General features: G+C 54.0%; 9 protein-coding genes across 9 annotated transcripts; 4 read left to right on the top strand and 5 right to left on the bottom strand.

The window, feature by feature from the left end:
• Positions 1 to 433: 433 nt before the first annotated feature.
• On the top strand, positions 434 to 2273 carry RHO25_012449 (uncharacterized protein; the record flags this gene model as incomplete). The annotated part of the gene is made up of 4 exons (XM_023603670.2): positions 434 to 714; positions 769 to 1236; positions 1290 to 1754; positions 1808 to 2273. The coding sequence occupies 4 exons, from the start codon at positions 434 to 436 to the stop codon at positions 2271 to 2273; spliced, it is 1680 nt and encodes a 559-aa protein (XP_023450463.1).
• An 833-nt stretch (positions 2274 to 3106) lies between these two features.
• RHO25_012448 (uncharacterized protein) lies at positions 3107 to 4331 on the top strand (the record flags this gene model as incomplete). Its single annotated transcript, XM_023603671.2, has 3 exons — positions 3107 to 3625; positions 3756 to 3919; positions 4043 to 4331. 3 exons carry the CDS (start codon positions 3107 to 3109, stop codon positions 4329 to 4331), a joined length of 972 nt encoding a protein of 323 aa, XP_023450515.1.
• Positions 4332 to 5775: 1444 nt separating this feature from the next.
• On the bottom strand, positions 5776 to 8467 carry RHO25_012447 (uncharacterized protein; the record flags this gene model as incomplete). Its single annotated transcript, XM_023603672.2, has 2 exons — positions 5776 to 7349; positions 7399 to 8467. The coding sequence occupies 2 exons, from the start codon at positions 8465 to 8467 to the stop codon at positions 5776 to 5778; spliced, it is 2643 nt and encodes an 880-aa protein (XP_023450514.1).
• A 1305-nt stretch (positions 8468 to 9772) lies between these two features.
• RHO25_012446 (uncharacterized protein) lies at positions 9773 to 12229 on the top strand (the record flags this gene model as incomplete). Its single annotated transcript, XM_023603673.1, has 2 exons — positions 9773 to 11398; positions 11441 to 12229. The coding sequence occupies 2 exons, from the start codon at positions 9773 to 9775 to the stop codon at positions 12227 to 12229; spliced, it is 2415 nt and encodes an 804-aa protein (XP_023450503.1).
• A 559-nt stretch (positions 12230 to 12788) lies between these two features.
• On the top strand, positions 12789 to 13745 carry RHO25_012445 (uncharacterized protein; the record flags this gene model as incomplete). Its single annotated transcript, XM_023603675.2, has 1 exon — positions 12789 to 13745. The coding sequence occupies one exon, from the start codon at positions 12789 to 12791 to the stop codon at positions 13743 to 13745; it is 957 nt and encodes a 318-aa protein (XP_023450504.2).
• Positions 13746 to 15761: 2016 nt separating this feature from the next.
• RHO25_012444 (uncharacterized protein) lies at positions 15762 to 16675 on the bottom strand (the record flags this gene model as incomplete). Its single annotated transcript, XM_023603677.2, has 2 exons — positions 15762 to 16203; positions 16260 to 16675. The coding sequence occupies 2 exons, from the start codon at positions 16673 to 16675 to the stop codon at positions 15762 to 15764; spliced, it is 858 nt and encodes a 285-aa protein (XP_023449932.2).
• A 451-nt stretch (positions 16676 to 17126) lies between these two features.
• Positions 17127 to 18464, bottom strand: RHO25_012443 (uncharacterized protein; the record flags this gene model as incomplete). The annotated part of the gene is made up of 1 exon (XM_023603678.1): positions 17127 to 18464. The coding sequence occupies one exon, from the start codon at positions 18462 to 18464 to the stop codon at positions 17127 to 17129; it is 1338 nt and encodes a 445-aa protein (XP_023450566.1).
• Positions 18465 to 18959: 495 nt separating this feature from the next.
• Positions 18960 to 19694, bottom strand: RHO25_012442 (uncharacterized protein; the record flags this gene model as incomplete). Its single annotated transcript, XM_023603679.2, has 1 exon — positions 18960 to 19694. The coding sequence occupies one exon, from the start codon at positions 19692 to 19694 to the stop codon at positions 18960 to 18962; it is 735 nt and encodes a 244-aa protein (XP_023449942.2).
• Positions 19695 to 19949: 255 nt separating this feature from the next.
• Positions 19950 to 21292, bottom strand: RHO25_012441 (uncharacterized protein; the record flags this gene model as incomplete). Its single annotated transcript, XM_023603680.2, has 2 exons — positions 19950 to 21078; positions 21126 to 21292. The coding sequence occupies 2 exons, from the start codon at positions 21290 to 21292 to the stop codon at positions 19950 to 19952; spliced, it is 1296 nt and encodes a 431-aa protein (XP_023449943.1).
• Between the last annotated feature and the right edge of the window lie 306 nt (positions 21293 to 21598).

The following is a 21598-nucleotide window of genomic DNA, read 5'->3' as shown; positions in this document are numbered from 1 at the left end:
GCGTGACAGTGCTACACAACGCGACGTGGAGGGCGGAAGGGAAATAAGGTTGTCGTTCGCTGCCTTTCGATTGCATGCATCTTGCGTCTCGTCAAGCTCGACTCCAAAGAATGCCCCAGATGAGGCTCAAATTACTCACAGGGGCTGTGATTGCCAGACCATGCAAGAGCATGGGTATGCACTGCACCAGATCAATTGAGAGGAGGGGCTCCAATTAGTGATTCCGGGAACACTTCTCCAGCGCTCGTTGTGCCTCACTGTCAGGTCGATGTTTTCCTGGGCAAGTGTCGGCGGCACAGGGAGCGCCAAGACCCAGTTCATCCAGGGAACTGCGTGCTTTCTGGAGAAGTCGCTTGTTTGCTGGTCGACGAAAGCTCGATCGAGGAGGCATAGTCGTCGAGGCTATCCGGCGGCAGAGTGACCGAGGCGATCGATGTCGCGGCAGCCGACGCCAGATCAAAGACATCCACAGCTACGACAATGGCCGATAGCGAGAATCATCAACAAGAGATATACGGATCAGGGCGTCATCGAGCTCAAAGCCGAGTGGCAGCCCACAACAGTGCGCTCCTCGCAGGTCTCGACCGACGAAGACAACACTATTTGGGTCGACATAGACGGCGAACGGACCAAGGGAGTCAGGAGGCGTGTTCAGGTCGGCGTGCATGAAGGCTCCGGTGAAGAGTTGTGGTCCATCGAATGGAAGTCGACATGGTGAGCGACAAAGGAGCATTTGCGCCTGGATGCAGCTGACGTCTTCTTCCGCAGGAGAAGTGTGTGGGGCCTGGCGGGGGCCATGAACGCTGTCTCCGAGTATCAGGAAATGCATCTCGATGATGTGAGGAGAAAGGAGGGTAAATGGTGGCGCGTGTCAAACCTTGGCCCTTTGGTGCAGCCGGCAGAGGGCGAGCCAGCACCTGAAACGCTGTTGGATCTTGTCGATGGGCGCTACCTCGTGCCCGAGCGAGGCAGAGACTACACTCTTGCCATCTCTGCAAACTTTTTTGGATCGCTTGATGGCATGGCGTCAAAGGCCTCGGTGCGGTATCTGAATATGCCTGTGAGGCAGAGACTTGTCTTTACGGACACATACATTGAGTCTCTCGAGTCGAGCAGAAAAAAGGGCATCAATTTGCGATCCCATCTGCGACTCTTGTTAATCTACGTGACCGGACTGGCCCGAGGTGTTGACATGTGCACGCGATGTGAAGCAGGATATGGGCCACTCCCCAAATGGTATGCTTCGACATCCGTGCCGCTTGCGCGAACCAATGCTAATGTGTGCGAAGTGTGATTGACGATACGGCGGCAGCAGGAACTTGTGTCAATTGTGCAATATCGATCTCTGAGACATCGAATTGCCAGTGGTGGCATCACAATCGGCGTGGCGACCGGCCGTCACTCTGGAACCCCGCGCTTTTGGAAGCTGACCCAAGTGCAGATGAAGGAGCTGGTTCAAGTGCAAATGGAGAAGCCGTGGAGCAAGCACAGCGTCCAGAGGCAGCGAACTCCATCCGACCTGATTCAGCAGGTTTGCTCGTGAGTCCGGACACTGCAGACCATGCAGGCCCAGCGCATCGCGATGAAGATCCAATTCAGGCAGGCGGCGCGACGCCCGTCGGATCTTCCTCTACTCTTGGCAGGCAGGATCCGTCTACAGCATTTGTCACGCCTGAATCTGCGAGGACTGAAGACCAAGGCATTTGCGACGATCCTCGGGACTCGATAACCAAACCAAAGCTCGAGAGCCCAAGGTAAGTAAACGATGCGCGAAGAGCTGTGCTCTCACTGACTGATATGCCATGAGCGCCGAGCACCGCAAGCAATCGTCGGAACCCACGCCTGGCCCCTCGAAAAGACGTCGACGCGATGCACGAATGAAGAGTCCTTCGTGGATCGGCAAGCACCGCACTTGCACCAGCGCGCGATTCGGTCGTCCATGCCGAGACCCTATCGTCGGAGCGTGGGACACACCTTCTGATGAACCGGTGCGAGTGGAGCGAAACCGTGTATTCGCATATGGAGAAGCCAGCGATCGAGACGTCAATGATGTCCTGCGCTGCTGTCCGTGTGACCAGGCAGAGGCGCTCGAAGAAATGTATCAGCTGTACTTGGAGTCCCAATTGACGGCGATGAGTGATGAGTCGTTGCTGAGCAAGGCGGAGTGCATCGCGAAGGTCTGGTATGAAGAGCTCAACCAGGCCGTGAGGCTGTATTGTCCGGCTCCTGGGCAGCCATCTCCTGATGCGCCAGAGTGTATTGAGCTAGACTGAATGGGGCCGTTCTGCTCATGATGGACATATGGGAAGTTGTCAGTGGCCGTTGCAAGGGCGAAAACGTCCAGGTCGTGTTTGTTGTGCTGTGATCAGGCAGAAGAGCAGTTGTGTACGGCGACGGAAAGACCACGGAAATGGTGGAAATCATGGCAGGCGAGGTGGAGCAACGGCCGCATCGGGCCGAGAAGCACAACACACCGACGGCAGTCGCGCTGTCGTTCTTTCCTGCGCCTGCGAATTGCGCAAGTGCAGCCTCGTCCGTCACTCCTCACACTACTCTCTACAAATAACTGATCCGCAGCGCACACACTCCCTCCCACGCGACTGTCGTGCGATGGCGTCGCTGGACCTCATCACGGGCGCATCCATGGCGTGCGGCTCTCCACGGGAACCCCTGCGCATTGCGCACGCCTGATTGGGTCGCCTGCACGAACACGAACTGTTGCTTCCAGATTTCCCGCTCTGCCCAGTGCAGGAACATGGCCGTTCTCGTACGCCCGCCCGCTCAACCTCGCTCGCGCCTTCTCCTGCACCTGCACCACCGCCGCCTCCGGATGTGCTTGTGAGCACGCCGCCCTGTGCAACCTCACCATAGTCGCTCGTTTGCCCGGCGACAACTCGAACGACATCCTCTCCAACGGCGCGCGCGAAACGACCCGGCCGGCCAGCACATTCCACGGTTGACACCTCCCGCATACGGCTGCCCCATCCGCGACGACCTCACGAGGTTCGGCAGCAGCACTCCCATCTCCGCACTCCCTTCCGGGCGATCCGATCGAGATCGAATTCGAAACCCATCTACAAACAGCAGAAGTGAGGGTGCGGCGGCCATGGGGCGATACCATCAGCTCGCGCTCGCGCTCTTCGCGACGGCGGCGGTCGCACAACAGGGAGTTCTCACCAACGGCAATAGCAATCTGCCGGCATGTGGACAGAGCTGTCCGCTGCTCGTGCAAGCCGCCCAGGCCTGCTCGGCAACCGATGTGGCCTCGCAGAGCGCCTGGATCTGCTTTTGCCAATCCGCCTACCTGGTGAACTTGAGGTCTTCAGCCACGGGCATCTGCGATTCCACTTGTACGGGGGCCGATCTGCAGCAAGTCAGCACATGGTATAACACGAACTGCGGCAGCGACAATGGTGCATCAGCACACGCAAACGCGGGGTCAGGAACGGCGGATAGCACCGCAGCAAATGGTGGAGGGAACGCAGCGGGCGGACAGACCACGCAGTCTTCAGGTTCCTCGGGCTCTTCAGGCTCTTCAGGCTCTTCAGGCGCAACAGGAGCCAATACGCTCAGTGGAGTGAGCACAGGCGCGGACGATCCAGGGACGTGGTGGGAGAATCACTATGTGAGTAGCGCCCTTCAAAAAGCTGGCTACGGTCTTCCAGGTCTCCGTGGAGGTGGTCGTGGAGACGAGGATCGCAGTTGGACTCTTTGTGGACAGGAGAGTGCATGCGCAGTACTGACATCTTCTGCAGAAATGGATCATCATGCTCATCGTTCTGGTGATCGCATTTCCACTGATCGCATGGGGCGCTGTCGTGCTCAAACGGCGGCACGATCGCAAACAGGACCAGATCACAGGAGGCTTCAACGAGGGTATCACGACCCGACCTCCCATGAGTGACAACAACATGAACAGGTGAGTCGACGGCCGCAGCACCGCATAAGGTATCCGATCCAGCCTCCCGGGACACGATCGCCAAACTCGCAGTCCTGGCGCGCAAAGAATTGAACGCAGCAACTGACGGGGACCTCGACACAGATCCACAGCATCAATCCCTATGGCGGCCGCCGGACCATCTGGCAGCGGGAGAAACTCTCCACAACGCACGCGAGAAGCGTTTATGCCCGCAGGCTATGGCTACTCACGCAGCAGCAGCCGCAACGAATCGAGACAAGGCGTTCATCCTCTGGCGCGAGGAGAAACACCCGCTGATATCGTGGAGAGGGGACCAAATGATGCTGCATCCGGGAAAGGAAAGCGGGTCATGGTCCAAGAAAAGAGCGTCGGCGAGAGCAGTAGCGATGGCAAAGATGGCTCGTGGGTGTAATACTGGTATACAAAAAGATCTCTCTTGGTCGGAGTCGCTTGCTTGGATGGTTCGGGGAAGGGTCATGATGTCACGCATAATCTTTCTTCTTGGGTGTTCTTGTACATGGCTCGACTTGGGCGACAGTCTGGATGCAATGCAGTGCAAGCACAAGATCTTTTGGTTAACAACTTTCTTGTCCTTCGCGTTGCTTGTGGTCTTGGTAGGTTCTTTCGTCTCCTCGGCTGACGGCGACCAGTAGGAAGGCACATCAGAACATCGCGGCAAGAGAAGACGACAAGTCTTGTTAAGGTGTCATATCTTTGTCGCAGCGTTACCATACCGGTGAAAGAACATCTGCATCGACCTCTGTAGCAGCCAGAGCATACGCGAAAAGCTCGCTAGAAAGCTGCACGACGTCGGCAGGTCCCGCCAAAGCTCCTGCGTCCGACCACTCTTCGACTTGCAAAAGACGCGATGAACAACGAAGATGCAACGCGCCCATATTTTTACGAACCGCGGAATTGCACTTGTTTGAGAAGAGCATCTGAATGTTTCACGACTTCGAAATCTGACGTCAAAGGTGGGTCTCCAAGCCTTAAGTTACACAAGTTTGGGAAAGTGTTCTCCAGACGCTAACTCCGACTTCATCTCATCTTGTCCCAAACACTCTCGACCATTCATCAATCGGTTGTTCAAATATCCGCCTGGAGACCGTCCGAGTCGAATCTGGAACAAGAGTTACGTTGCAAGACGAAGACTGCCGACCACTTGCTACCCAGACAGCGGTAAGCGAGCTACTCGAGCTGCACTTACTATCAGGTCGACGGCTTTTCACAAGCGGATTTCTGACCGCCATGAACTTTTCTTGTATGCTCGCGCTCCAGTCGCAGGAGACATCACGGTGTCAATAAGTTCTTAAGGCACGATTTCGGAAGGTGCAGCACTGCCACTCCTGCCGCTTCTGGTCACTGATCTATGAAACATGCGGCACGCAGCCAGTTGTAGCACGTGGGAAGTGCAACACTCGAAACTTTCTCGAATACTGCAGGAATTCGACAGGCGAAAGAAGCTGTCACCCAATCACACTCGGGTGGGGGTGGGATGCAGCGTTCGGAAGCCAGTTCTACAGTAACGTAATTCCTGGCCGAACACAGGAGCCGCCTTCCAACATCAACAACAACCTCAATTCGGATGCACGTGCCTGTCGCAACAGAACTCGGCGTTCAGAAATTCTACACAGCAAGCGCGTTTCCCTAGGCCGGGTGGCAGGCGACAAGGCAATCTGAAAATTTCCTGCGCAGAACGTCTTTGGCCTTGAAACGTGTGCCCAGGCCTCAATTCACACAAGCTGAGGAAAAAGCAAAGTGACCGATCTCACCTCACTCTTTTTTCCAGGCAACAATGATCCTACAGAAAGTCCACTCGATCCAAACGAAGCTCCCAGGAAACCACCCAAACAACATCACGTCAAATCAATGACGACCTTCTTCTTTCCTCCTTTCCCTTTACCTCTCACCGGGCAAACCAGCTTCACGGCCTTGTTCAACTCCTGCCAAAACCTGCCCGACAAATTCCCTTCCACCGACCACTCTTCACCATCTTCCGATTCAAGTTCTCCTTTACGCCACAGCTTCTCAAAACTTCCCCTCGCCAACTTGGACAAGATCTCCGCGTTTGTGCACTGGCACTGGCTCACAATGTACCGGACTTCTTCCACAGTCGCTTCGTTTTCCTCGAATTCGCGATCGTTGTACACGAGAGGAGTTCTTGGAGGAGTGTAGTCGGCAAAGGTGGCAATCGGGTCGATGCAAGGTCGGCCGAGAGTGCAGTGAAGGTGATCGTTGAGGAAGAGGATTTTGGTCGCGGAGTGGGTTTCGGACTTGGTGCGCGGTGACGAGGAGGACGCGTGGCGGACGCGTTTGCTTTGATGGGCATCAGACTCGGGAGCAGGTTGCTCTTGCTGCTTGAAGGATGTCACATCTTCTGGGGCATGATCAGGTGCTGCGCGCTTCTTGCCACCATCCTTCTGTTCGATCTCTGGCTTTTTACCTGGTCCGTCATCTGGCATATCAACCGGCTGCGCATCTGGCTTTTCGGCCAATCTGAGATCTGGCGTTCGGTCTAATCTACCACTTGAGCTCACATCTGGCCTTGTGGCTGACCTTTCATCTGGCTTTCCATACACTGGGAGCACCGGCTCTTCCCCTTGCTTACCAAGCTTTTGGACCTCCACAGTCGATTGCGGTGGAGTATGGAAGACTGACGAGGGAGCTTTCGCCGAATCCGTCTGAGAGACTCTGCTATCTGCCGGTGACGCGCGCAACGTGGATGATGATCGCGGTGCTGGCGTAGATCGAATGGGCAAGTTCATCATACGCTTGGTGCTCGTCATCTTGGAAGCACCGGATTGAGGTATCGCAGGATTGTGAATCCGACGCTGGATTCCTGGCGCACATCGCTCCTGGTCGGCTCGTTCAAACGTCTGATTCCCTGGCACTTGCTCCGCTGCTCGCTCCGAGGACGCCTGAGATTGAGTAGGTGGCGTTGAGTACGCTGCCGTAACATAAGAAGCTGCGGTCTGCTGTGACAGTGTAGGAGATCGCGTCGACATTGTGGGATGCTCACCCACTATACATCCTCCTGCTACCAGCTGCAAGAGTTTCGGAGGTCGTGGCGTCGATGCGTACAGCTCTGCCGTTGGAGTGCGCGTATACGGCTTTTGGAAGCGGGGCGCATTCGGCAGGTCTTCATTGCCATGATTGCTCGTGGTAGTCGCAGCTGGGTCAAGAAAGTCCTCGTCATAACTACTTGCGACCTCCGAAGCTGGTTCAAAGAAGTGTTCGAAGGGGTCCTCCACCGGCATGCTGCCTGTCACTTCACTATCAACCTGTTCACCCACCTGTCCTCCAACGGTGATTCCGGACCTTGCATTACTTAGGCTGGCCGACACATCAAGATCACGGTTGCCTGCTGGAGATGATCGAACGTCTTCGTGTCGGACTGACTGATGCTTAGCTCCGTCGTGGTATGCACGGTCTAGCGCGATCAGTCTGATAACTCCTGCGCAACACCGGACGAAACTTACGGGAGTTGTGAGACTCGCAACTCGTCTCGCATCCGCCGCGTACGACACACCCGACACAGACGCCTTCGGCCACTCCTTCAAAATAAACACAATACGGGAATGCAGAATTTCCCCTCGCGCACATCGAGCACGGCTTCTCTCGCACTTCTCCGACACAGTATGTCAGGAGCGCTTTGAAAGTCCCTGGACGGCCGATTTCAATTTCTTTGCCAGAGTCTCGAAAACGTTGACTGAATATGAGTGGCCTCCGAATCGGTCTGTTGAGCAGTCTAACGGCTGATGGACTCAGCTTGCTTCTTCGCAGGCAGTATTCCAGCAGAGGTTTCGTGTGATCGATATTCTTGGGGGCAAAGTACTCTTCGTCCTCGTGAATGAAGAAGTCGGTGTGCTCCGGCACCACATATCTGGTCGTCGACGAAGCGAGGCCACTATCTTTGTGACCAAGCCAGAATTGTGGCTCATTGGCGTCAATGTCCTCTGGATTACGCTCGTGCCATTCTGCGATGCTCGCTATGGCATGACCGAGTCGCCATACTGGCCTCTCACTGTCCTTCCAGACAACCTCACATGTGAAGAAGTCTACCGGACGTACCTCCAGGACACCTCGCCACTTGCTGTTATCTATCTCCACTGTCCATTGGCCTTCTTCGTTCAATTCAGTTTGGATCCTTGGCAGCCTCATAGGCTTCCACCTGACCTTGTACCATACGACACCATTCTCCACTCTCTTGGCTAGTACTCTGTCGACATCAAAATCACGCTCGACGGAAATTTTGACGTTGCCACGCCGGTTACCATCCAGGCTGAGCAGATCCGAGTCGTCTTCTCCGACGATTGCGTCTGATTCGTTGTCGGACACGCTCGAGAGCGCAGTCGATGCAGTGGACGCGGATCGGGAGGACAGCTGAGACGACCAGGAGACAGTCGGAGATCTGGTGTCAGATCGCTCAGTCATTGAGGGCTCGCGTGCTTGCAGTCGAGCCGAAGCTCTACGACCGATTGTTGATGCCGGTATACTGTCATCCCGCTCGATTGTTTCCGCGAGATTCCTTTCATCGATACTGTTCATGATGTGGGCTCGCTGCGAAGGATGCTCTCGGTTCCTGTCAGTTACGTGTTCTTCATCCGAAGGAACAGGACCTACGCTGTCGAGCTGGCATTGGACCAAAGTGAGCTCGTCCTGGACTCGGTGCTTGCGATTTCTGTTTCTGTGCACGGGTGGCGGGCGAATATCTTCTGAGATCTCGGTTCTCTACGCGGTCTTGAATCGCCGCCCGCCTCCAGATAATGTGTGACATCAAGCATAATCCAGTCCACAACAGTCGTATCTTGGACAAGCAGAATACACATTACAGCAACAATCACGACGTAGTGTACGAACGCGAACGCGGAAAGTCACACTTTCGACGCGTCTTCCTGGGCCAACACATATCCATGTTTCGTAGAAGTGCTGGAACCCAGCCAATGCTAAGCAATGGGTTCGAAATCCGAAATGACCAAGGAGAGTCTCGGCTAGGGAGAGTGACTTGGTTCAATTCTCATCAATTCTGAATGAATGTCCCTCTCGAGAGACACTACCACCTCTCTCGAGACACTGCTATCTCTCGAGGGACACTGCTACTCCTCGAGGGACACTGCCGCCTCTCTCGTGCGCGCCTTACGGCGCTTTGCGCTGGCTTGTTGCCTAAATGACATCTGCTATCTATTCAAGGGCCTATGCCTTACGCGCTCGGGTATCGTGCGAGCTCGGCTCACTTGTCCGAAGTACATTCAAGAGTGTCGCCAAAACGCCTTGAAAGTGCCTTCAATGTGAGGGGTAGTCACTCTCCCTAGCTGGAATCAGTCACTCTCCTTAGATTTCGAGCCATGGGCTTGAATTCAGAGCGGCAATGTGTTGAAGTGAGGTTTAAGCTCAAACCCTCGTCTTACAGGCTCCGCATCCAAACAGCAGATCCCAGCAGCATATTACGACCTGTAACAGCCGTCAAAGGTGCCAGTCGAGGGCGTTCACATGCATCGTCTGCATTGCCTGCGGAACCATTGGCCTTATCGAACGTGCTCTCGTTGATGCCGCTTCGGCAGTGCTGCAGCACAAATGCAAAAGGCACACTGGCACAAAGTCGACTTCGTGGGACATGGATGCATGGTTTGGAGGAGATGAATCCGTCCAGGTCCAGTCCCATACTTGCCTGCGCACAAGCACTGTTGAGACAGACGCGACCTGTGGACAAGGCACCATGAACGAGATGGAGACGAATACCGTGCGCACCTTGTCAAACAGTAACTCTGGCGACGACAAAGCTGGGGCTGGAGCACACACAGAGAAATCCAAGTTTTCGGCACACAGCGCGTCTGTTGATGGTATGACACTACGATGATCAAGAAAGCAAAGCAGCACGAATCTGATGAAGACGATGACGTGTACCTCGAGGTCAAGCAGGAGGTGTTCGGCACCGCGAATCGACAGAAAAATCCTGCTGCTCAGGAGACACGCGAGACACCAGCACCAAAGATGTCCGCCTCAACTCAATTACAAGAAGTGGAATGCACCCCTCGCCTTGCGAAGATCTCCAAAGAAACGAGAGCGGCGTTGAAGATCGTCCGCAAGTATGATTCATCTACGCCGCTATACAACACTGCTGTTGGGATGATCTCAGAACATGTACTCGCGTCCAAGTCGGATCAGTCTGACACGACTCTAAGATCGCAGGCATTTGCATTCATTGAGAAGGAACTCTTGCAGAAGCGCACACCTCGAGGCAAATTGACTCTTGTGGTTGAACATGTTCGAGGCAAAGTGGCCTTGACGCTAGCACATAACCTGGCTCGCGTTATCGAGTCCGAAAAGGATCTTAACACAGTCCTCCTGGCCATTCGGTCCGAATTCGAGAGCAGACACCTGGGAAGCGCAACAGACTGTATCACCGCGTGGGCATCTGAGATTTCTCCGTCTGGAAAACGTAAGCGGCACTCATCTGATCCCGCGCCAAGTGAGGCCTCGCCTAAGAGGAAAAGAGTTGACCAGAGCGTGGATACGGAGAACGAAGAAAGCAGGATGAGATCGAAGCAAGGATTCAATCTTGCGCCTTTCCTGGCACTTCGAGACTTGCAAAAGGTGATAGCATATGCCAGACAACATTTCCAAGAAGGCCAAGATATCTTCAACTTTCACGTACGCCGATCAAACTCTATGGGGCCGAGCGACGCGATTTCCACACAGCTGCTCGAATGGTCAGCGCTGTCTGATGCGCAGAAGTACGAGTGGCAAGAACTTCTGGCTGCGCTCCACAGAGGCTCAAGGGCTCCGGTACAAAAGTCTGGCCAGGACCTGTTGAAGCGACACCAGGCCAGCTTGATACCTGCTACAGCCGTTCGAGATGATTCTTCGACGTCTTCCAGCGACAGCAGTGGAAGTGACGATGACACTTCTGACGATGGTGACAGCAGAAAGCCTGCGGAAGCGACACCTTCAGCTTCACAACAACACAACGTGCACAGTTCTCGCGAGGCTACAGAACAACTCGAAATCCCAAGTGAACCGACATCTTCCGCCCTACAGCGTCAGTATGTACCCGACTCTCACGAGGCTGCAGAGCAGGACGGCTATCCGCGGAACATTCCATGGTCTAAGGCGGAGAAGAGAGTACTCCTCAAAGGCATCAATCTCGGCTGGTCCATTCAGAAAATCGCATCAGAGCTTCCATCGCTTCGCCCCCGTACCCCACAGGCGATCTCTTGTGCGAAGAGCCAGATGAACCGAAGACATCCCAAAGGGGTGCCTGTGATCCGAGCCGACACTCCATTTCCTCTTACTGCGGCACCACCACCTCCTCAGCCGCAGCCTATGCAACGAACTGGACCTGAACAACAAAGCACAAGAAGAAGTCGGAAGCGTGCCGCCACTGCGTCCACGAGCGTTTCGCCCATGGTCCGAGCTGGCACTCCGTTTCCCGTTGCTGTCGCGCGGCCAAGTAGTCAACCGCAGCCTATTCAACAATCTGTACCTGAGCGACAATCTGCACCCAAGCGATAACCGCGCCAGACCACTGAAGGCAGTGGAAAGCTTGTCGTGGCTGTCCCTCGGAGCCCGACGAAGTTAAGTTGTGCGCAAGACCGCCCAACTCTCACGACAAAAGCTACTGGCGCAGCTGATGCGACACCAGAGCCGACGTTCCTCCAGTACGAGCCACAGCCTCGGGCGACGGCCGACAACCACGATCTGGAGTATCTCCTGCTCCCGATCGGCACGCCCGAATGTCCGACGAGCGATGCCGACCCGAAGGATGTGACTGAGGCATGTTGGCAAGCGTTTGGCAAACACTCTGCCTTCGAAAAGGCACAAGAGCTGGGCGATAGACTGTGGGTGGCCACATTCCGAAGAAAGGGATCTCTCCCTGTTCCCAAGGTTCGTCTGAAAGATGCAACCATCAAGTTCCGTGGTCATGAGTTCCACGCACGACACCTTTGCTTCAAGCCGCCGAAACTCTTCGATGCAACCTTCTTGGAGGAGGAAGTGAAGACCACCGATCTTGTGGCCGCAATACATGCTGCTTTTGGCGCGTCATTCCGACTACCGCGTCTGACTGTGCAGACATGGCCCGGTACTCCTGGACTTCCGATAAAACGAATCTTCGCGCAGTTCATTGCGAATCCAGGTCTGGTTTCATTCTACATTCCTGTCCAGGTGGCCGCTAGTCGGCACTGGGTTCATGTGCGTTTCTCGCCCTCGGACCCCAAGAAGTCTTGCTGGGTATGCAAGGTCCCTCATCTGAATGGTGGGTGTGAAAAGGCGAATCGTATATCTTACCCGACTGCTTTCGGTGCAAAATGAGCTCACACGGCCTGAGAGTCCGTCACAGTAAACGCAAAGCCTATGTAGCGATCGATATACACACTTGACTGGGGACCTGCCTTGTATTGCCCGAGACTCGTCAGCCATCCTATATCGTTGTATAAGAGTTGTGTGCATTTGTGCATCAGCTGGTCACATTCATCACCGTCATGCCTTCAATTTTCAGAAGCCGATAGCTTCCTACGTCTCTCGGGCAAGTTTTGCTTGCTCTTCATGCCGTAGACGCATCACACTGCTACACCCAAGCCTCGTTCTCCAGTCTCTCAACCACAGTAAGGACTATTTGAGAACGAGCGTGCATTCAAGTCCTACAACGAACACACTCAAGATGGTTGATCTGCGCAGCACGGTGCCATGAATGACATGCTGTGTCTCGCAAGACGGGAGCGGCTGGTCTACATCTGGTCAAAAGCCTTAGTACACGGAAGATGACGCCTGGCTCCGGAATGGAGCCCCAATGGTAATGCAAAAATCGCTCTCGTTCTATGTAATGAAGCTGGTAAACGCGGCGCCTATGCTCCAGGAATCAATGCTCGCTATGTCGATCTTCATCCTCGCCCGTTACTGCTTCCAGAACAAACTTCTCCAGTTCCAACTCAAAGCAGGCTTCGCCACTAGCTCCTCCTTGAACACCGTAGCCGGAGCGACAGTCGCCTCGCCAGTGACCGTCGCAGTCACAGGCACAGCTCCCGCTCCAGCCACCACCTCTTTCGCAGAAGTGATCGGAGGCAAAAGTATCGAAGCCCTAGCCTTCTCCGCAATTCGTCTCCCCAAATCCCCACTATCTCTTGCCCGCTCCGCCGGCCAAAACGTCCACATCGCCAACCCAGTCGCCGCGCCCACAGACAACAGTATCAGAAAACCAGCCGACCTCATCTCCTCCCTCATCCTCTGCCTCTCTTTCTTCAGAGCCGCAACATGCTCAGCCAACAAACGTGAAGCCCTCACCTCTCTCTTCCTCGCCCGCTCCACCAACCTCGCCATTCGACTCCTCTGTCTCCTCGTATCGGCCAGAAGTGCTCTTCCCACAGCAAGTGCCCTCGAATCCCAAGCAGGCCCAACATTCTCCCGTCTGAAAGCCGTGCTTGTTGCCGGACCTGCCGTCTTCGTCTCGCCACGCGTCGGAGGAGTGTTCTGCAACAACCTCTCAATCGGCACGGGATACGGATCGATCTCGCTCGTCTTGATCAATTTCAAATTCGGACTATGTTCGAATCGTTGGAGCTTCGAGATCTTGTTGAAGTGTTGCGTCTCTCGCGAGTTCGAGAGAGCACCGAGCTGGAACAGAATGCTAGCTCGCGAGCTGGAGGTCGTGGAGAAGGCTCGAGTGGCATTTTGGCGAGAAGTGGCTAGCGTGGAGCTGAATAAGGTGCCTGCCATGATTGCTGGTGTGTCTATGAAGGTCAAGAAGGCAAGCACGAGAGAGGGCAGAGGGAATGAGGTCGGTGTATGCAAGGCACGTCGTGAGCGCCTTATCGCCAGAGACGCGGGGTAGACTTGAGGCGTGATCGTCAACGTCGGCCGGAATAACATATGTCCCGGCGCATATGCCTATGTTGCGCTACTGGCAACCACTTACTCCTCGGTAGTTGAAGTGCTTGCTACTCGATACTGTAAGATCAAATCAGGATCTCCAAACCAGCTGGCGGGTTCTGAGCGCTGAAGCGCGTCCACATCGTGTGCCTGGATTCCTCGAAGGAAGACTTGGGACTTGAGAGAACACCAGAATCCTGACCAGACAGCCGTCCTATGTTGAGGAGGGAGTCCGCGACATCAGTCAAAGATCCTGCCCGTCCTCCAGTGTCCGGCAACTTCTTGGGCTCAGTCTTTCTGATGGCTTCATGTCCGGCTATCCGGATATCCATTCAAGTCTGTGGTGCTCGGCAATGGATGAATACATTTCTTGTGTCCTGAACAGAGACTGATGGCAGTCATTTGGTCTATTCGAATGGATATTGGACAGGAAAGTTGATGTCTGAGGAAAGCAGAAGTGAAGTCTGATGGAAAAACTTCGCGCGAAGTGCACTGACCGGTTTTGCCAAGCACTCGCGAGGTCGCCGTCTGCCAGCTGCTCTCCTCTTCTCCATCACAGCCACGGCAAAACTTATCACTTCCATCTTTCTTCCATCGCTGGACGCATCAGAAAGAGAGCCTTTTCAACACGATTCGTTCATCGTCAAACACCGACGCGTGCTGCCGGAAGACTATTAGGCTCTCCGCCACAGCACAAGAAGATCTCACAGCCAGCATAATCATCCATCGTCACATCGCCCCTTTTCACGTCTATCACTTTTTAATCATAATCTCATATCTCATGAATATGTCCAATCTTAATAATACAGCAAACCGCTCACAATCTCAGCCGCCCACATCCCACAACTCCAACCCGGATACCCCATTCACCATCTTCAAGTTCATTTCCACCCGAAAGGCACCAAACGATGCCCAAACAACTTCTTCACCTTATCCCGATTCTTTTTCTCTTGATCATTATCCCACACACTCCCACTCAATCTCCTCTGGCTGCTCGCAGAACTTCCTGGCCGGCTTTCACTTCCACTTCTGGAGCGCGAAGTACCTGGAGTCGGAGGACGAAGGAGCTTGTCTTTCTCTGCATCTTCGCGTAGGACGGCGTCTACGACTTCTCGGATGTTGCCTGCACTCTCTTGGCGAGAGTGGGAGTGGGAGTCTTGGGAAGAGGTGGAGTTTTCTATGTGGCGGGCTAAAGTCAGCTACGGACCGGAGAACACGAGAGCAGAAATACTCACCTCGTGCAGCCATCTTTTCTACGCGATCGCCGCTTGTGCTTCTTCTCAGTCTTGGGCGTGCGCAACGACTTGTCCTCGTGTGTTGTGATTGATCGTCGTATCGCTCACACAGCATGAACTTTGGGTTTTGCGTGAATATTTCCTCGCAATCAGCGCTTCAATTTTAATGTTCGCTTGGACAACTCCCCACGCAGCGGCCAGAACACCCCTCAACCTTTATACATCTTCCATACCTTTCGATGTTCTGCAGTCAGCTGACCATAAGGTGACCCATGCACAGATCTCCGCATCCGTCCGTAAACCGGGGCCCTCCGTATCTACGACATTCTATTGCTGCGCCGCATCGCACGACGCAGGCCAAGCTTCACACGACATGGTTGTGTCAGCACGACTGGCTATGCTGCCTGGCAACATGATGCAAATGCGGTACTTTCACAGAATGTCCCTCAGTTCCTGAAGGCAAAGTAAGGGTTGAATGACATCGCATGAGGGCTATGTGTATTCAGTCACATTCGCGATCACATCCGAGGTACTTCCAATGTGTGCTCAGCCCACGGACTTCGTGCGTAGAAGGCTGTCATTGACACACTTTCTGGCATCCACTGGCTCGCCAAGGATTCCGTATGTGCTGCGACCTCGACCGACCTGGCAATTTTGCGGATGCCGAAGAAAAGAAAGTCCTCCGCTTATTTCACACCATCGCGCGAGAACAAAGACATTCTAACGCGCAAAGAGCAAGCCGCCTAGAGCTTCGACGGCTTCCAATTGGGCTTCCTCTTCTCTCTGAAAGCAGCCAGTCCTTCCCCACAATTCTCTCCCGCAATCAACTTATCATAAAGCTGTTCATGCGTGATCTGGAACGCCCTCTCCACACTCCCCGTCTCCCAAGCCTCTCTCAAACCCGCCCTCGTAACCACAGTCCCGTCCGGCGAAATGGAAGCCATCTGCTTCGCCTTCTCCAACGTCTCATCGAGCACAGACTCCGGAGTCTTCGAGATACCCGCGATTAATCCTCGCTGGAGCGCCTCCTGGGCTGAGACTCTCCGACAAGTCAAAGCAATATCCGTAGCCGCTTGCATGCCAACTGCTCGGACCAGTCGTGGCAAACCTCCGCCATACGCATACACACCCACCTGAGCTTCCGGCAGCCCGAATTGTGCCTTTGGCGAAGCAATCGCAATATCCCTGCAACACAATCAGTCTCACACCTCGGTACCTCAAACTTGTACTCGGTTGCCTACGCATTAAGCACAATCTCAAACCCTCCACCAAGCGCAAAGCCATTCACCGCCGCCAAAATCGGTTTCTTTCCTCTTCGTCTACTACAACCACCAAATCCCGCTCTCGGATGTTCATGAAGGTACGGCTCACTTTTCTTCAGATCATCCGTCGTGAGCTTGGCATTTCTCGCCTCTTCGATTTCGATCAGATCAGATCCGCAGCAGAAAGCTTTGCTCCCGGAGCCAGTGACGACAGCGACTCGCAAACTATCTTGCTCGTCGAACCACTCGAAGAGCTGTTGGAGTTGCCAATTCATGGTATGTGTGACCGAGTTCATTTGCTTGGGTCTGTTCAATGTGACCAGTAGGATCTGGGGCGTCGGGTAGGAGACAAGGACGCCATCCACGTGTGGTGACTTGAGAGTTGATGGTGCCATGTTCGGGCTGGTATTGGTGCTCTTCAGTATCTCTGACCGCGATATGTTGTGCTCTGGAAAGGTGAAGTTGGGTGTAGCCGAGGTGCATCGAGCGAGCGGGATTTCTGCTCCACTGCAACGACTAGCCGCATCGGGCAACAAACTGTACACAATGGAAGTCGTCGAACATATAGGCATGATTGACGCCCTGGTAATCTACGAAAGCTCCATTACCGCAATTAGAATTGGGCTTGTTTTTCGTCTCGTTCCGTGCTGCTCCCCGCCCTGCTGATCAGCGGCGTTCTCGCGATGGTCTCGAGACATCATACCCGTAGCCCACGGATCCAGATCTCGTCGACTTAACACCTCTGGAGTCGGAATGGTAGCTGTGCTCGAGGTCTTCAAGGATAGCTGCTTCTGAGCATTCGGCTGGATTCCCGACGCATAGACACGCAGTAGCTTGCCATCGAGATCAAGCTGCCCTTGCTCGCTTAATAGCAGGTGCACAAGTACCCAGCATGGCAATCGCACTAATGACCATGCAGCTGCCAGTGAACAAAACAACAGTGTCGAATCTGCCAACGCCATATCGCCCCGCACTGATCGTATTTCGCAGGAGAGCACCTCCGATTGGACCAGCGAGAACATTGCCAACTCCCTTACCAAAGTTCAGCAAGCCAAATGCAGCGAAAGCAGCGTTGAGATCACTCGATACTGAAGTGCCCATTCGCGCCCACATGGCAGTATATCCAGCGCCAAAAAAGCCGTAGATCAAGGCGAAGACAAAGAGCACACCGAAAGTCCTGGCTAAACCCCAAGAGACGTACGCAGCAACCCCAGCTGAGAAGGCAGAGGAGGTAACGAGCAGGCTCAAGGGTATGCGACTCTTGTCGGACAGATAGCCGAAGCAGAATTGCCCTAGCACTTGAGCGACGCTCATGATGGTCAAGAGTAGTGCGCCTTGTGATGAAGGAAGACCGGCAGAGGTGGCGTACGATGGCAGGTAGATGGATGGAAAGAAGTAGCCTAGTCCCATCGCCAAGTTTGAGAGGCTGTAGACCCAGAAAAGCGGATTTTTCAAGAATGTCCAGTCCGTCCTAGCTGGCGCCGTATTCTCTGCTGAAGTCTGCGGGACGCGACCTTTCAGCAATGGGATCAATGGGCCAGTCAAAACGAAAAGCCCAACAGAGATAATGCGAAGCGTAGTCTGATACCCATACCGATGAAGCATAGCTTGCAGACCAATCGGCAAAGCAGCTCCGGACACGCCAGAAGCACTGCAAAGAATGCCATATGCGAGACCTCTGCGTGCGATCCAGAACTCATTGACCATACTCAGAATCGGATAGTAAAACACAATGAACCCGAAGCCGTATGCCACACCTTGAGTAAGAATCAACGTTCCCAAATTGCGAGCGAACGAACCAGCGACAAGCCCCAACAGCGCTATCGTCCAACCAATCCAGATCATATGCCGCCTATACCTGGAGTAGCGCTTGATAATCGGGATAACTATTGGTGCGGCCATATACGACAAGCCAGATGCCACAGTTCCGATGACAGAAATGTATGGTGAATCCTTGAATTCAGGAAGCTGAGAGTAATATTCTTGAAAGACGCCGAACGACAACGGAAACCCCCAGAGGAGTGCTTCAAAGACGAAGGCTGCTGCGAGGAGTCGCCATGCTGCTTTGCCGCGATCGTGTGGAGGGAGCGACTGGGCGTTCGCATGGGATTCGTCATCTTGAGTTCGGTCTTGAGATATTGGACTCTGCAACTCGATCGCCGTTTCATGATTATCTCGAGACATCTCTGCGGTATGGCCATATTCCTAGCCTGCTTTCACAGATATATCAGATCGGCCAGTGCAGGATTTGCCTAGCCGAGGCCTGGATTCTGTGCCGGTGGTAGGCACCGAGGAGCTCCCATTGTTGCCGTTGCCAGCGACACAGTCGGAGAAATCTTCAGGTATTGTGATATTGTGTCAACTTTCATATCTTTACCGCAAATTGGCAAGTGTGAGAGAAGGAGAAGGAGATGTGGGCCGCGACGGAAGCTTCGAAGACACGTCTGCCAAGACCCGTCACAACTTCCTGCGATTGTATTCCAGTCTCTTCTCTAGAACAAACCACTCTGTTCGGCTTCTCAATCACCAAACTTGCCACGACGTCCTATCGCTAGACCACGGAGAGAATCAACCACGACCCAAAATCACTTACGAATTCCATTTCATAGACGCTAACATGCAATCTTCCTATCACACAGCGTTGGCACCTGACCTCTTTCCATTCTCGTAGAAAGACGACTATTCCACAACCTCAAACCTGGCCGTCCTCTCCAAAACCATCTCCACAAGATCTCTATGCCTCCACTCCTCCCTATTCTGCTTCTCTCCTTCCTTAAAAACCTCCACCTTACTCCCCCATCTCCACGAACCCACGCTCGCCATCTTTGATCCCAGTCCGATCTCATACGTACACCCAACTTCAAATCCCCCAACATCACTCTCCGGATACCTTTCCACCCTCTCGTCCCTCTCACTCTTCACCCCTGTACACGCTCCTAAACTCTCCTCCATCTTCCTCAACTCCTCAGCAGCCTCCTCCAGTTTCCTCATCATCTCATCATCAAGCCGCACCTTATCCGCCAGACTTTCCCCGTTGAACTTATGCACCACACTGTATGCTTTCTCCCCAGTTCTTGGTGGGATCTCGACGATATACTTTGAGTCGGCACTGATAACCGCAGACGGAATAGCGAAGACATCAATCACAATTCGCGGAGCGAACTGCCCAGTCCCGCAGTCTTTGAATGTGAGTCCTTCATAATCCAGTGCTAGGTGACCGGAATCGAGAACGGTCCTCCAGCTATCAATCGTGATGGGTTTAGGAGCGTCGACTTTGGCTTCGAGCGTAACAGTGAACTCAGCAGGGTGGGATTTTGATAGACTGGGTGAGTTTGTTGAGATGGAGATGAGGATGCGAGGCGCAACCGGAGGTTTCGTGTGAGTGCCGAAGAGACCGGCGAAGAAGTTTTTCATTGTTGTTGTCATTGAACTTGTGGGAGAATGGTAGCTGCCTGGTGATGGTATGCCTCTGCCTGTGCCACATGCATGCATCGTGACATGTCATGTGCAAATCCTCCACAAAGCTTGGCGATTGCAGTCGAAGGACACTGCATGCACGGAAGTTCGAATATCTTCCCTGTATGTGGAGGTTGGGAATCGTGCAATATGGCATCGTATTGGAAAGAATCACTTCCCATTTCTGGCATTGCAAGATGGAACGCTGGTGCCCTACCACTTCCTCGCAATATCCCTCCCTCCCACCGAATTAAACAACCAACTAATCCCAATCATCAACGTCCTTCTCCAACTCCTCGGCCAATGGTAGATACTACCACTCCTCCACGCAATCCAGGCCGAATGCCCCGTCGTCCATTCCTGCTCGCCTCCAATCACGCCATCTCGCTGCCCCAGGTACGCCAAATTCGGCTTCTGCTTATACTTGAAAGCCTCCGTCTCCGCTTCAGGATTCGACGCTTCTTTGTTCAAATTCTTCGCGAGATACTGCGCCTTCTGCACCGCGACTTCAGCCAGAGTCGGAAGAGAATAGCCTTCGATATCGGCAGCATCGCCAATAGCGTAGACATCTTTGAGTAACTCGTCATATGATCCAAAGACTCGAAGGTGTCCATCTGTCGAGATACGCTGAAGCCTGCCACTCTTCTTGACATCCAATTGCTTCACAAGCGGACTGACGCCATTGCCCGTGGCCCAGATGAGAAGTCCATATTTGATCTCTCCCCGCTCTTTCGTCCAGATCGCACCGGGCTCAACCCTCTCGATATGGCTCCCGGTCTCGATCTTCACACCCCGGCTGACCAGTTTCTGAGTCGCGTACTCGCCCAATCTCTTGTCAAAAGTTCCCAGAAGCGATGTGGCCACATCGTGCACCTCCACACTCAACTTGCCATTGAGGTGCGGATACACGTGTCGGAGGTCATCGTACCACAAGTCGTACAATTCCGCGCAAGCTTCCATTCCAATTGCCCCTCCACCCACGACGATAATGCGAAGGATATCACGCTGTTGAGTCTCGGTGATGCCAGGCGTTGTAGCCGCGTCCACCATTTCCAAGATGCGTTGCTGGATGCGGCGGGCATCTTCTGTGGTTCGAAGAAAGAACGAATGCTCAAGCGCTCCGGGCGTTCCGAATGTCTCGACGTCGCAGCCCGGTGCGAGGATCAATTTCTCGTACGTCAAGGTAAAGTCATGCTCGTCGTGCAAATGCTGCTCTGCAATATCCTTGACTGCAGGTCGACAGAGGAGTTCCTTCTTATCAAAGTCGATGCTCTCCACCGTCGCCTTGTAGTAAGTCAGTCCGTGGGTCAGGTTGCGTCGACGGACAGGTTCCTCGGCGAGTCTGGCTATATCAGCGCTGCGATCTGCCAATCTCGTGATGAAGCATACCGAAAGTTGAACATGCCCGCAGCCGCGCTGGCCAAGAGCGGGGTGTACTGAATTGTCCGAGACGGCGAGATAACGTAGACATTGTACTTTGCTAGTGAAAGTGAGTGTGCAAGCGTGAAGCCAGCCCAGCCGGATCCGATGATAGCGACGGTCTTCTTTTCTGCCATTGTCGTGAAGCGGGTGATGATGGATGCACGGAGAATGGAAGAAAGCTTTCACTGAAGAAACAGCCTTCCCATGTTCGCCAGAAACTCTTGATTGCGTTGCCCTGTCCAGTAACTTTGACGTCAATGGGAACAAGTGAGGAGCCGGAGTTCAGCCGGCGGCATTGCGGATGGATCACGGACTGTCGCGGGGAGGCAGCATGGGCATTGCTCTGGCGAAGGAACAGCGGCTTCAGCAGGATCTCGCGTGGCAGATGACGAGGCGAACGGCTGCGAATTTAAGAGCTTCTCTCTCCAGATCTCGGCCGA

This window comes from Cercospora beticola, chromosome 9, assembly GCF_033473495.1.
Source record: "Cercospora beticola chromosome 9, complete sequence".
NCBI classification, from domain to species: Eukaryota; Fungi; Ascomycota; class Dothideomycetes; order Mycosphaerellales; family Mycosphaerellaceae; genus Cercospora; species Cercospora beticola.
Note: the sequence above shows the minus strand (reverse complement) of the source record. Positions and strands in the feature narration are given on the sequence as shown.